We start from the raw sequence: 13,474 nt of genomic DNA on the forward strand, positions 1-13,474 counted from the left end.
ATTTACTAGGGATGCATGATATATCAGCACTGACATTGGTATCAGCCGATATTGTTCATTTTTTAGAATATCTGTATCGTAAAAAGAGGCCGATATTAATGTCCGATATACATTTTCCATTTTTTAGTTTTGTGGTTTTGTTGTAGTAGGCAAAATGTTTGGTCGAGTGGTAYCTGTTTGATCGTGATAGTGATATTGACGCTGCGCAGCCAGGAATAACTGAAGTAGAGCCATGTCAGAGGACTGGTCGTTTATTTACGGTATCAAAAAAAGACCCAAGTGTGTTTGTGCGTATATGGATATAAATTTGTGTGTTTGTGAATGATCGGTAAAAATCGGTTATCAGCATAATACCGATAATAATATCGGATATCGATATTGGCTGAAATTTTGATATCGGTGAATCCCTAATATATATATAAAAAATATATAGTTTTAATATGTAGAGATACCGAGAAATGTCAGAAAGCTGCTTAAAAATGGAAATCATTCCTAAAGATATTGCCAATGGCTTTGCTCAAACCCTATTTTACATCACTTGGAATACTGAAGCATTTTTTAATGGAAAAATCATCAGCTCTCAATGAGATGCACTGACTCCAAAATAAGACAAATGCAAATTCAGGCCATGATTTCCGGTTCCGCCAGAAGGTGCCAAATGGTGCACTAACCAAATAGTTTATCTTTGCTTTAACCTTTAAAAAATAAATAAATAAATAAATAATAAAACTGCAGCATTTACTTTTGCAATTATCATTTATCTTGTTTAGATTTTTCTCATTGTATTTTAAAAGGGAAAACCAAAGAACAAACAATACAAGGGGACTAATATCACTGTTACATTGTCCTTTTTTGCATAGCCCATTGCTTTTCTTTAAGTCATCAGCATTTTCTAGAGATGTGTCTTGAATCCAGCTTAAATACCCACAAAACAATTCTCAAACCACAATAGTAGCAAATATAGCATAAGTCTGTTTTTTTCTCAATCTTATGCAATGTATGTTTATGTAATAAAATGTTGGATGTTATCTAACTTACAGCAGGAAAACCCATAATCAGTCACAAATTGCAGCTTAAAGCTTCTGTTATGTCTCCCGTGTCCAATGAAATAAAAGAAAGGGCTTTTGTTGACTCACACTGAAGAGCGTAACGTAGTTGCTGATAAGGTCATGAACCACACTAATTTCCTGTGAGGTTTGCCCCCGAGTCTGAAACAAGCAGGCGGAGAAGACGGTGGCCAGTTTTCCACCTGGCATTTGGTTGAGGTGGGAGCACTGCTGTATCCTGAACCAAAAGAAAAAAAAGAGAGAGAGAGAGAGAGAGAAAGAGAGAGAGAGAGAGAAAGAGAGAGAGAGAGAAACCTTCAACGGAAACAGAGTAACACGGCTCAAAAACAACTGCCAACATCTTCTGCACAGGCGCACTCCTGATCTCTAACTGTGGCACGAACGCATTTAAAACAAAATCAAATGCCAGGCTTTAGGCCAAGCTCAGCCCCGGGCCAATTAAATCTTCCTGAAAGAGTTTGTGTAATTAACAGCTAAATTGCAACCAGTGCAGGTATCTGAGGGAGTGGTGTGTAATGTGAGCATCACTGAATGAGACATAAGGACAGCAGAGTGTCTGCTTCTTAATCCAATTAGAGGTGGAACAACTAGCAGCTTTGTGCTGTGATGTTGCAGCAGGATGAGATCCAGCGTGTGATTCTGGCTCTGTACTAAATTTGATCTTTTGTCGAGTAAATGCTTTTGTTCTTGTTTGCAGAGTTTTAATTTAAAAACAGGCTGGTTTAGTTTTATTCCACACCAGCTTGTTTTTGTCACTGAAGTATYGTGCACATAAATCCAGTCGGGTGTGAACACTGAAAATCTATCATTTTAAAAGTGTATATTCAGACTGTTTGAAGTAGGGTTCTGTGGAAAAAATTTAAACAGGTAATATCTTACCTGTTGTAGATAGGTATTTGAACAACCTGAATTTAAAGTGCCTGTGACGGGCACTATCTTCAAATACAAAAAGTCAAAGAAAACATTGTTATTTTTAAGAAACTTGATTTTATATATTTTGTTACAAAACTGGCAGATTTTCTTTTGAACTTGGCTCAGCCAAAGAGAAACAGGAAGTGACATCAAAAGGGAACACGTTAAGTTTTTGCTTTTTCTTTTTTTCTAAATATTATTTGAACTCTGACTCTTTATCTCTCTGATAGACTCAAAATGATCTAAATAAACTTTAGATTCTTCTCTACAGTCTGTGTTAGTTGTTGTAGCAATGCTCTATTTTCATGCAGGCCCTTTGACATCACTTCCTGTTTCTTCACATCCAAATATCTCAACAATGGTTCATCTCAGCAGCGTGAACTTTTTTTTTTGCAATATCTTATCCATATTATCTTTCCAAAAAGGCATTCATATTTATTAGACAGACTTGATGTCACAGGCACTTTAATTCAGACCAGATTGACTTAAAATTGATGGGTCCGAGCACAAGATTATTAAAAAAGACTAGAGTGGTTTAAGCAAACAAATTTTTTTAACCATTGCATCATGGTCTAATTTGCACATGATTATTGTGTGTAATTTTATGGTTATTTATCCACTTTTCCATCCATTATCACCTATTTTCTACCAGAGCAACATATTGTTTGAGCATTATCACAATGTACGTGTGTGCAATAGTTACATCGAAGGTTCTGTAATGTCAGAGGCAAATAAAATCAACGTGTTGTTTAGGGACAAAYCACTAAACTGTAAATCATATCACTAAACAACTTTTATTTTGATGAGTTGCTACCGTTTTTGGAAGTGGGTGGTTTTGTGTCAAAAAACTAAAACTTTCATTTTGTTCCGAAACCTCTGACAATAATAGCAACATTTTTCGAAGGAATTTTGGTGAATTTATGAGCTGTGGAGGAAGAYGATGATGATCTTGACAAAAACAAGGAAGATGAGCGAATTTCACACTTCAAAAGATCTGAATCAAATAAAAAAACAGAGAAATTTAAAAAAAAAATACATAGTATTTTTTAAGATGAGGATTTCAGCAACGTGTTGCTAATTGTCTGGGTTTTTAATAATRTGCCATACGTTCTGTCTTTGATACAAAATACTAGCAAGCTCTCCAAACAATATAAAATTTATTTATCCTTTTCCACCCAAGGACATAGCTTCGTCAGAGGTAAGCATCCTTTCCCATTCAAGCATGCATTTTGAAGGACACGGCAGCATATTTATTGTACAGTATTTATGACTAACTCTAGGAACCTTGCCAGATTGGTAATACAAAAGAAAAATCATTAAAAATTAAAAACCACACACAGCAGAGTGGGCCGTAAGAGAAGAAAAGGAACAACAGGCTAATCAGTAGGATACAAATAGCCAATTGAGGGGAACTCGGGTACACCACCTTGAGACTTTGTACTTTTTTCTTCTATGATCAACACAGCAAAGGTCTACAATTCAACTTTTGTTTTAGTTACAACAGGGTCAGCAGACAGGAAGAGGGAATCATATGACTAAATGGTTGTTGTTTTTTCAGAACTATTGAATGAACAAGATGGTGAAAGTGGTGACCAATGCTTTCTGTTCAGTAGCCTTTTTTTAGTAAAAGCCTACAGTATCTGGTTTTAAAAAATCTTAAAATATTGTTTATTTTCTTACATTTTGCCAAAAAGAAAAAAGTACGACTTTTTCTTTTCTTTTTTTAAGGTGGCTTTAATGGCTTCCAGTCTTGCTTAAGTTTTTTTCTTTCTTGACATCAATTCCGCTTGAAGCTTTAAGTATTGCATGAGTAGCCTACTACCAACTTTTTTGTGACAATTACAGATTTCCAACGGAGAAGATATATCAACAGTAAATGTTCAAAAGGTTTTACATGTATTTGGATCAAAGTTGTGTCGACACAGAACAGACAACCTTAGCTACTAGCAAAAGAACCAACATAGCCATTTTGACGACTAAGTACTAACTTTTTACCCAGCAGCCTGTCACTAATCCCCTACTTGTTCACTTTTTTTTAAAGGAGGTAACAAAATTTGACAGAAATGTGGATTTTAGTACTCTCAGAAGTAGCCTGGTAAAAGCCAAACCCTTGTTCTACGCTTTGCTTCGTACAGAGGGTCCAGACTCTCGGCTATTGAGAAACGATTTCTTGCTGGAGGCGTGGCCTCTGTTGAAGTTTAAAATTATTGGAGATTTTACCCAATCGCTAACGTTTGGCCGTGATGTATGTAGTGCACCATCTCGACCGTGAAGGAAGCTAAGCTAAGAAGCGAACCGGAAATTGTGTGCGCTGTAAACAACCATCTCCGACTTGGAAGAGAGAAGTACCGAGCCAAACAAGATGGCTGTAAACGAGTGCTGCAGCTTTGTGAGACAAATTTAATTTAATATAGAAGCCTTGTAATTATGGACTGAATGATTTCAGTCACTTACTCCACTGCCATTGCTAAGCTACAGGTAGACAACAACAGCGCAGAAAATCATCATCATCATTTAGAACTCCTCTTTACGTTCGCTGATTGGCCCGATTGAAAATCTATAGGAGAAATCCATGTCAATGGGAGAAAGCCCAGACAGAGCAGAGAAGGGAAATTAGAATCAAGCAAAATTGCATAAGAAGGCTAGGCTATAACAGAGGAATTAGCATAAATATTCGTCATACAGTTGATCAACTGAAGAATAAAGCACCTCTCATGTCCCATCACGCCTTTACAGGATTTTTTACTTTTAGAAATTTTCAACCTTTGTTTTCTTTCATTTACTTCATTACCTGAAATTTTTTGAGGACACAGTGACAAAAAAGCACAAAAGCATACAGTAACTCAAAAAAGGGACTACACCCCTCACTTTTGTTGCCAGAGGTTTACACACATTTATGGCTGGACTTAGTGCAAAAAAACAGCTAAATTTTGTTACTTTGAGGAAATTTTCACTATTATTTAAGCTGTTMATTGAATAAATTGCATCAAAGTGTGTTGTTCCATGAAACTATATAATGAAATATTTCTAAAAATGTGAGGGGTGTACTCACTGTTGTGAGATACTATCTTTCAATAGGTGAAAAAAGCTAAAGCTATTAAAGCTAAGAAAAATATCATAACATTATTGAGAAGTTTGGAGAATTATCACTAAAAACTACTTTAAACAATTACAATAAAGTCTGGCAGGCTAAAAACAAAGAAAAGATMCAACTCAAGACTTGTAAAATGAACTATACTTTGCTACATTTTACACCTTGAGACTTGTAGATGTACAACTTCTCAGAATACGTCTCAGAAAACAACATGCAACACAACAAATTATGTTGTTTTTATTTGTTCTAAAGCTCTGCGAGATGCTTTATTGYTATTTGATTCAGGGAAAAAAGACATGCTAATAACAATTAGGAATAAAAACTGAGGTCTGCCTCTAACGAAACCCTATTACCCTTAATCAGCTTAAGTAATTAAAAGCATCCATATTTTGTTTGAGAAATTAATATAAAATMATCCATGCCCAATAATAATTTAAAGTGGGCTAAATCAAGACAAAGAACAGAAAGAAACACAAGAGAAGAGCAGGAAAAAAACTAAGAGATAAAAATAAATAAGAGAAAAGTAGGGTATTCTGCAGTCTGTTTCACCGTTCACATTCTAAAAACACACAAAATATCTACACAACCTGCAGGGAAGCTGCTTTGTCAGCAAATTTGATATGAAATTCCACTTTCTGCCAGAGGAGTGTTTGTGTGTGATGGTGATTTAAACTGATGGCGTTTTTTATTTATTTATTTTTTCTCTCTCTCCCTTTTGGACTCCAACACCTTTTTCCCAAAGGGCGCAGCCCAGATACGTCCAATAGAAAACAAAATACAGAGCGAGGTAATTACGACCAGACAGGGGTGTTTTTGCAGGGTAATGGATTTTAAGACGACTTCAACGAATAACTTTAGGCTACARTCTAAAATTTGTTGAAGCCAAACTTATAGAAACTTTATAAAACATCAAATGTTACATTGTTTTCAGAAAAGAGCTGCCCCCTTATTAACCTTACAGACCTTTTAGGTGTAAAATAAACTCAATACAAATCAATCTGAATGTGTCAGTGTGAGCTTGTGTGTACCGGTACAGGTGTTGCAGCAGAGCCTCCAGGGTTGACCTGTTGATCTTTGGTAAACTCTCTATAAAAGTGGAGTACTTCTTCACCCTTCGTCTCTCATCCTTCTCATCTGCAAAAGCAGAMAAACAGTTTTAGGAGTAGGGTTGGACAAAATCTTATCAGATAATGTAGAAATTGACTGATAGTTTGTAAGTATATGTTTGAACACAAGGTTAATAATCAAGAAAAAAGATAAAAGCCAGTACAGTTGTCATCTGTAAACTGTCACCTTGTTCATTCTGATAATTTTATTGCCAATATCACCCAATCCTACAGTATTTAGGAGTATGGATAAAGAGACATATTTATTTATAGTTTTATACAAATCAAATAGTTTGCAGTTTTTTTAGTGGAAATGGTCAGATTTTGCTAAAATGGCTTCATCTGTGCAATGACAGTTATATGATTTAATCGGCTCATTTGGTGAAACTCAAGTGTTAAACATGTGCTGGCAGCCATATTGCTKGGMTGTTTTATGAAAAGACAAAATATTRTAGTAATCAGCGAGTACTTGCCCAGATTTGTCTACAAACCAACTACTTTACAAAATCCACCAAAACATACAAACATTTTCTGGTACTTTTTAAATATTTTACATGAAAATTGGTTTAATGTGTAATATATCAGAACGTCAAACCCTATAGGTTTCAAAACTTGCATTTCAGAAACACCCGTTCTTCCTCCTCTGTCACCTAACATACCCAGAGCAGACACCCAGTACGGATAAAGCTCCTTGGTCAGCAGAGCATCTTCTGCTTGGGATAAGAAGCTCTTCAGGGTGTCGGTCACATCTTCCAGGTGATGCTCCTTTTCCCTCAGCTTCACGTTTCGCGCATCGCGGGTGAACTCCTCCAGGAGGAGAGACACCCTCGCAGGGTCCCCTTTCCTCTGGTAGACCCCCTCCTGGCACAAACCTGGTGTCACAAGATGATGATTGAATAAAAATAAAACTACCAGAATCCCTTTTGTCTCTGTGACTTAGAGAATTACACAACCTTACGGTGACTTTGAGCTGTAGGATTAAAAAAAAAAAGAACTACATAAACACATTAGCATTTAAATTGCAGGTAGGATGAAATGTTGGTTTGAGGTAAATTAACCTTCTTTTCCATTTTATGGTTTCAAACACATTTTTCTGTCTATTATGCACTGCCAAGGCAGGACTCAATGCAAAATAGATTTTGTGCTTAAATTTTTCTGGACTAATCCCACAGTAGTGCCACACAAATAAAAGGTGTCTAAAAAAATACTGTGTGTAAGTGTGTGTGTGTGTGTGTGTGTGTGTGTGTGTGTGTGTGTGTGTGTGTGTGTTGTCTGCTGAATGAATAAGTTCCTGAACAAGAAACTGATTAGTCATGGAAAATTCTTTTTTTTTTGTTTGCCTTTCTCTGTGCTGCCAAATAAACTCACCATACTGAGTGACAAAAGCAATGCAGCTGTCCACTATAATGGGGACACCATTTTTCGTCAGCTGCTGGTCACCGAGCGCTTTGCCATCGGTGCCAGCAGCCAGCGTGATGGCCGAGTGCCACAGTGAGAAGTCCATCTTGTTGAAGCCATGGATGTAAAGTATTCTGTTTAAAAAAAAGGAAGAGAAGAAAAAATAGAGGGTGGAAAGCCATGATTTCAAGGCACAACATGATGTTTGGTGTTCCAACACCTAAAGTTCACATATAAGGCTCTTCTAAATCATTAAAACAACAACCAACAAGATTAAAGGAATCCAAAAGCACTTCTGCAGAACACACAGCTATAAACAACTGGAGCTTTCCCGTGAGGTCTGATCAAAAACATACAAACAGCAATTAGCGAAGTAAGCACAAAGTCTTGTTGCGTTATAATAAAAGGGAAGCAAAATTTAAAAAAATTCTCCACTTGTGCGAGGGCTGTGGTGTGTTAAACTCCCACTTTCTATCTCAGGCAGGCAGTGTAGCAACGCTTTAATTACCACATATCGTTACAGTAGGTGAAGTGCATTCAGACTAACAAGACAAAAAGGTAAAGTTGAAGCTAACAATGTTGCCTCGCTGTTTCAGATTCCAAAAAAAAAAAAAAAAAAAAAAAAAAAAGATGCCAATTAGCAAGTTTTGGGAGGATTTTTTTTTTATTTCATTTCTCCAGGTCATACCTTCCACACTCCACCATCAACAGGACTTGGATCTTGTCCTCGCCCTCAGTATGTGTCGAGACAGCTGTGGAGAGAAAGGGCAACCAATTAAATTAGAAAAAAATCAGGTTACAAAGCTTTGCAATTTTACTGCAAAGTAATTTCTTGAGGACATTTTAAATTTGGCAATGACAGCTGTTTAATCAACATAAACTGCATAAACACTGTAAAAGGTCTAGAGGTAAACTTGGCATTTGATTATTCTGTTACTAACAGGAAGCAGTGTACATTTCCTATTTGAGTCAACCAAATGACACCTCTGGACATACACCCATAAATCACGAAACTAATCATCTTAATATTAAAGACAATAATGAGCTGAATCCTTAGATATTTTAGACATTAATTCATGCAAATCCAGGTTTTAAGGCTTTGTCTAATCCTTAATGTCCTAAGGTCTGTTGTGTTGGAAAACAACCACTCGTTTCCAGACAGAAATTAAGTTCTCCAAAAGTCATCATAGTTAGGCAAAGAGATATTCAGAGACAGAAACAATAACCAAGGAAACACTAAGATACAGTATTTGGATTGATATGTATTAAGGCATTTACTTCTTATTACACTTCCTTGACACACACACTATCAGGTAATAAAAAATAGCATTCAAATCAATAAATAAACTGCAAAAACCTAATGTAATAATGTTACAGTCATACATATCAACCCGTAGAAGAACCCAAGGTCACACAAGAGTACATTGAAAAAAGTCCACATCCACAGTTTTGATCTTTAAAGGCCGAAAGTAAAAAGTAGGTAATATAAAAATGGTTATCCATGATCCATCCTGTCCTGAAATCATTTTGTTATTGCAACACTCCTGGTAGTGCTGCTGCAATGTGCATCACATTCTGCTACTGTTCTCGCAACAGCTACCAGCCTGGTCTCATCACGCAGCTGCCATGGCAATTCCACACTCTCTAAGTGTCAGTAAATCTTGTGCTATGCTCCGCCATCCTTCAGTTGCCTTTTGGACCCCAAGTAACAACCACTTGTTCCTACTGTGCTCAGGATTGTTGGACGAGAAAGAAAATAGGGTGGATGTGGTTAAGATTTTGCCCAGGGAATCCCTTCACCGTAGTCCTCTCATACAGATGGTGTTTCTTCCTTCTTACCAAGGCTAAAGATGATGGAGGCCTAAAAACCATGCGCCTAGACAAACAAATTGACAAACTTTGTCAAAAAACAACCCAATGCATTCGTGAAACCAATGGGCAGTGGTGGGCAGCGCTAACCCAAAAATTAGCTCCGCAATTTCTAAAGGGCTTATGAAAATATTTAGGTCCGCAAGTTCAAAACCGCTATGCCATAGAAAACTAGCGGAAGCTAATTTTAAAGCGGAAGTTCCTGAAACAGAACTTTGGCTCCTGGTGTAAAAATTWAAAAGTTGTTGAGGCTTGCTAGTTCGGCTGATTCTTTAAAAAGTTGTTTAGGATTGCTAGTTCGGCTGCTTCTTTGTCTTTTTCTTTTGTTTGTTGTAGATTTTTCATTAAAGAAGCATCAGTAAAGTAATTTTAAAACTGTTTGTTGGAAAACTGAAGCGATGCATTCTGGGTACATGACGGATTTGATTTGTGACGGGAAATGAAAGTTTTCCATGTAGTTGCTCCAGTTGACCATTAGATGTCTGTCTAATCTCGTTGGTGGATTGCTCCGACCAATTACGTCAAGTATTGATCTCCAGCGTTTAAACTTTATTCTTTTTTTTTTTAAAAAGGAGCTCGGATTGTAAAGTAAAATAAATCAATAAATACAAAATATTAGTATGGATTACAAACGTTTACTGTTTTTGCTGGGAAAGGGAGTACTAAACATTGCCTTCCTGCTACGTAATGAAACACAAAGCATTGTGGGAAATGAGAACCGAGACTGAGAGCAACTGTCAGCAAGGATGTATACCTTTCCAATGTGTGTTTAACTGGGAGGGGTGCTTTGGATAGATCACATGTTTTGTGATTAATTGACAACCATACCTTCCGCTGTTCAAGATAATGAGATAATGATGATTGGTAGATAATTAGTTATTAGCGGTCCTGCATTTTATTTTTAGAAAGTGAAAATCCGCTTATGAGTTATAAATTATTATTATTATTAGTAGTAGTAGTAGTAGTAAGACCGCTAAAGCGCAAACAAAATATTTAGGTCTGCAATTAGCGGATTTGTGCATTAGCGGACTGGTGTCCACCACTGCCAACACTAAGTTAGCTTGTTCTGACATCGGACATTGTAGCATTTGTCTGCACTCTGACATGGTCTGAGAGAATTGTAGCCAAATTTTAATAGGTCATGTAGGTTGTGGTGAGCGTAGCTGGGTCATCCAGTGTGAAGGTAATCAACAAAACGGACTACATTGGTGCTCAATATAACACACATGGAGATGTTGTATTGTAGCAAGGTAAACATTCCTTTTCACTGGCAGTTTTATGTTGTTGGAGAGCCTTTTAAAAGAAACTCAGTGGAAAGAAAAGTGGACGAACAATGTAGTAAATACAGTGGGAAATGCAAAATGCAAAGGTGCTTTGTTGCTGTAATGGGAAACATGAATTCAGGCTTTCTGCCACTGCCCTACTGATGGCAGTTTAAACAGGAAAGCAAAGTGGGGCATAACTACTGGTGTTAATTGTCCTCAATCTTTACATAAAAGGTCTAACTGCTAATACAAACAACTGCTTTGTTGGCAGTATTCAATGCATGAATAAAAAAAGAAAAAGAAAAACAGATTTCCGAGTTACTGACATTCTTCATCTGCACAATCAATCTTTTGAAATGGGAATAAGAAAGCGAGATACAGAAGGACTGTGCTGAGGGACTCAAAAGCTCAGCCATAATCTCTTTGGGGGCTTCAAACAGCTGCTTGGATCATGGCAACAATCACACACAACAGAGAAAGTCCAAAAAAAAAGAAAGAAAGGAAGACAAGAGAGACACGGCTCTGCTCAAATCTCCTAGCAACAACATCTGGCACTTTCATCACACTCACCAACTGATTGTGCTCAAGTAACGGGCAAAAGGATGAAAAAGAACTGAAACAAAGTTAGAGGAATAACAAAGTTATAGTTTAAGGAGACTGATTGGTGTCTTAATAAACACCTGTATGTTGTAATTACCAACAAGAGTTTAAACATTGGTATTTATAGCCAAATTTCCCATGCAGTGTATTTCTTTAAAGGATAATTTACAACCAAGCCACGAGAAAAATAAAAACATTTAATTTCTTTAAACATCCTGATAAGTCTACTATTTAATTTGACTGTTGGCGAGAAAGACAGCTGCCTTTATTTTTGACTGACAAGTCTTTTGTACGGGCCTTTGGATGCTGAGCCAAACAGCAAAATCAATTAATCCCCCAAAAGTCTACTTTTACAAATGTTTTTTTATTATTATTATTATTATTTTATGTGTGTGTGTGTTTTTTGATGGTGGTTAGGCTTTTTTGTTTTTGTCTGGCACGTTTTCAAGGGCAAAGCATTTCTCAGTCGGAGTCACGTGACAAGAAAAGAAAGGCAAAGAACTTAAGAGACTGACTTGAGAGGGGTTTATTAACGGCGTTATCAGGTAAATGCAAAACACTTGTCATAGATGTTGGAACAAACACAGAAATCCTCATTCATCTGTCGAGCAGCTCAGTGGGAAATGTTTCATTACTTAATAATGTTTGTGTGATAAAGACCTAAAGTCTGCAGCTTTGTTCTCACCAAAAACTACATCTTTATGATCTTTTCATTACAAAATAAAACGTTTTGGGCTTTTGTTTCTTCTTTTTCGTATTTTCCTCTCTTTTTTTCCACTACTTTGGTAGCAACTCCTTCTTGTGGGATTAGGTAACACATGCTGTTATTATAGATACAAGTAAAACCTGGCAAATTCTCCTATTGATGTATTAAACTGATTTAGAATGGAAGCTTTAAAAAACAAGGTTATGTGGAAAGGTTATAATCAATTAAGATTTTACCAGTCGTAGATGGCGCTTTAAAATATCTCAGTTTGGAGAAATAATGGCTAGTCTGAGTGAGGCCAAGACCAACAAAAAAAGGTTTAAATAGTTCATGCAACCACTAATTCAATCATTTATATCATCAGCTTCATATGGTTAATCCAATAGAATTTGTGCTTATCTGTAAGCACAAAGATGTGAATTATTTTCCCCCAAACAATCTAAAATCTGAATGTACTGTATTTTCCAGGCTATATCACACTTATTTCTCACAGTTTGGCTGGTTCTATGATTTAGGGTGCATTCACAYCAGGRAAGKCCTTTGGTCCACTTGTTTGGTCTGGACCAAAAGCGGACTTTATTTTTCATTTGGTGTGGTTTGCGTTCGCATTGTGCTTTTTTGCGAGCACACTATAATTTAAATAGAAAGCCACGCAGTCTTTTCTGCTTGGTCTTCAGAGGAGTCGGATGCTTTTTTGCTTTCTCTCCCGAACCTGTCCCTCCTTCCCTGCTTTGCAGCTGTGTCAAGCCTTTCTTCTTCTACCTATCATCTGAAAACAAAAGGAATTATGGATTTGGTCAACTGATCTCTGAACGCAATCAACACTATTTTTTTCCACACTGAGATTGGAGCGTGGGGAGCTCAGCTGTCTGAGTGGAATGGTTGTGGCCGGGCGAGTGTCTGGGTCCTGGGGGTGGAACCTCATTGGTTTGGCCCCGCTTACCATCGAAGACATTGAAGATCTGTTCATATTTGGATTTATGATAAATGGATTCCTGCTGATAGGCTGTGGGGGAGTCCTGGTTTATCGGAAAATAAAAGTGATCCTGACAGCAGTCCAGGAATGTCAAAAGCTGTCAGGGACCGTGGATGGGATCTCCCGTACTGGGAATGTACAAACTCAAATGCTGGGGGATATAAGTCGCAAACTGGATGTGATTCTGACGGGTATCACAGTTCAGCAGCGTGCCCGTGAGGAGTGAGTTCACAACTGGGTAAAGTTTCATACGGAGAGAGGAGAGGAGGTACTGGAATTTGGAACATTGTTTTTTTTTTTTGCAACACAGAGATGCAGTTAAGACTCAAAGCAGAGAAAACCAGGCTGCTTGCCCCAAACAATTATGTTTATTATTGGATCCCTGCAGCTGGTGACCTTGGGTTGCCAGCTATCAAAMCTCCCTGGATGACATGTGAGAAAAAAGCCTCGACCCCCCCCCACCACCACCACCACCACCACC

At 37.3% G+C, this 13,474-nt stretch overlaps 1 protein-coding gene across 1 annotated transcript in view; it reads right to left on the minus strand.

Moving 5' to 3' along the window:
* Positions 1–13,474, minus strand: part of arap2 (ArfGAP with RhoGAP domain, ankyrin repeat and PH domain 2) — a gene marked incomplete at its 5' end in the record, with an annotated part of 96,083 nt that overhangs the window by 38,691 nt on the left and 43,918 nt on the right. The window contains 5 exon segments of the mRNA XM_014018386.1: positions 1,137–1,284; positions 6,102–6,207; positions 6,839–7,051; positions 7,548–7,711; positions 8,266–8,329. Coding sequence (XP_013873840.1) covers positions 1,137–1,284; positions 6,102–6,207; positions 6,839–7,051; positions 7,548–7,711; positions 8,266–8,329 — 695 coding nt within the window.

The sequence above is a fragment of the Austrofundulus limnaeus genome, unplaced genomic scaffold (assembly GCF_001266775.1).
Source record: "Austrofundulus limnaeus strain Quisiro unplaced genomic scaffold, Austrofundulus_limnaeus-1.0 Scaffold191, whole genome shotgun sequence".
NCBI lineage: Eukaryota > Metazoa > Chordata > Actinopteri > Cyprinodontiformes > Rivulidae > Austrofundulus > Austrofundulus limnaeus.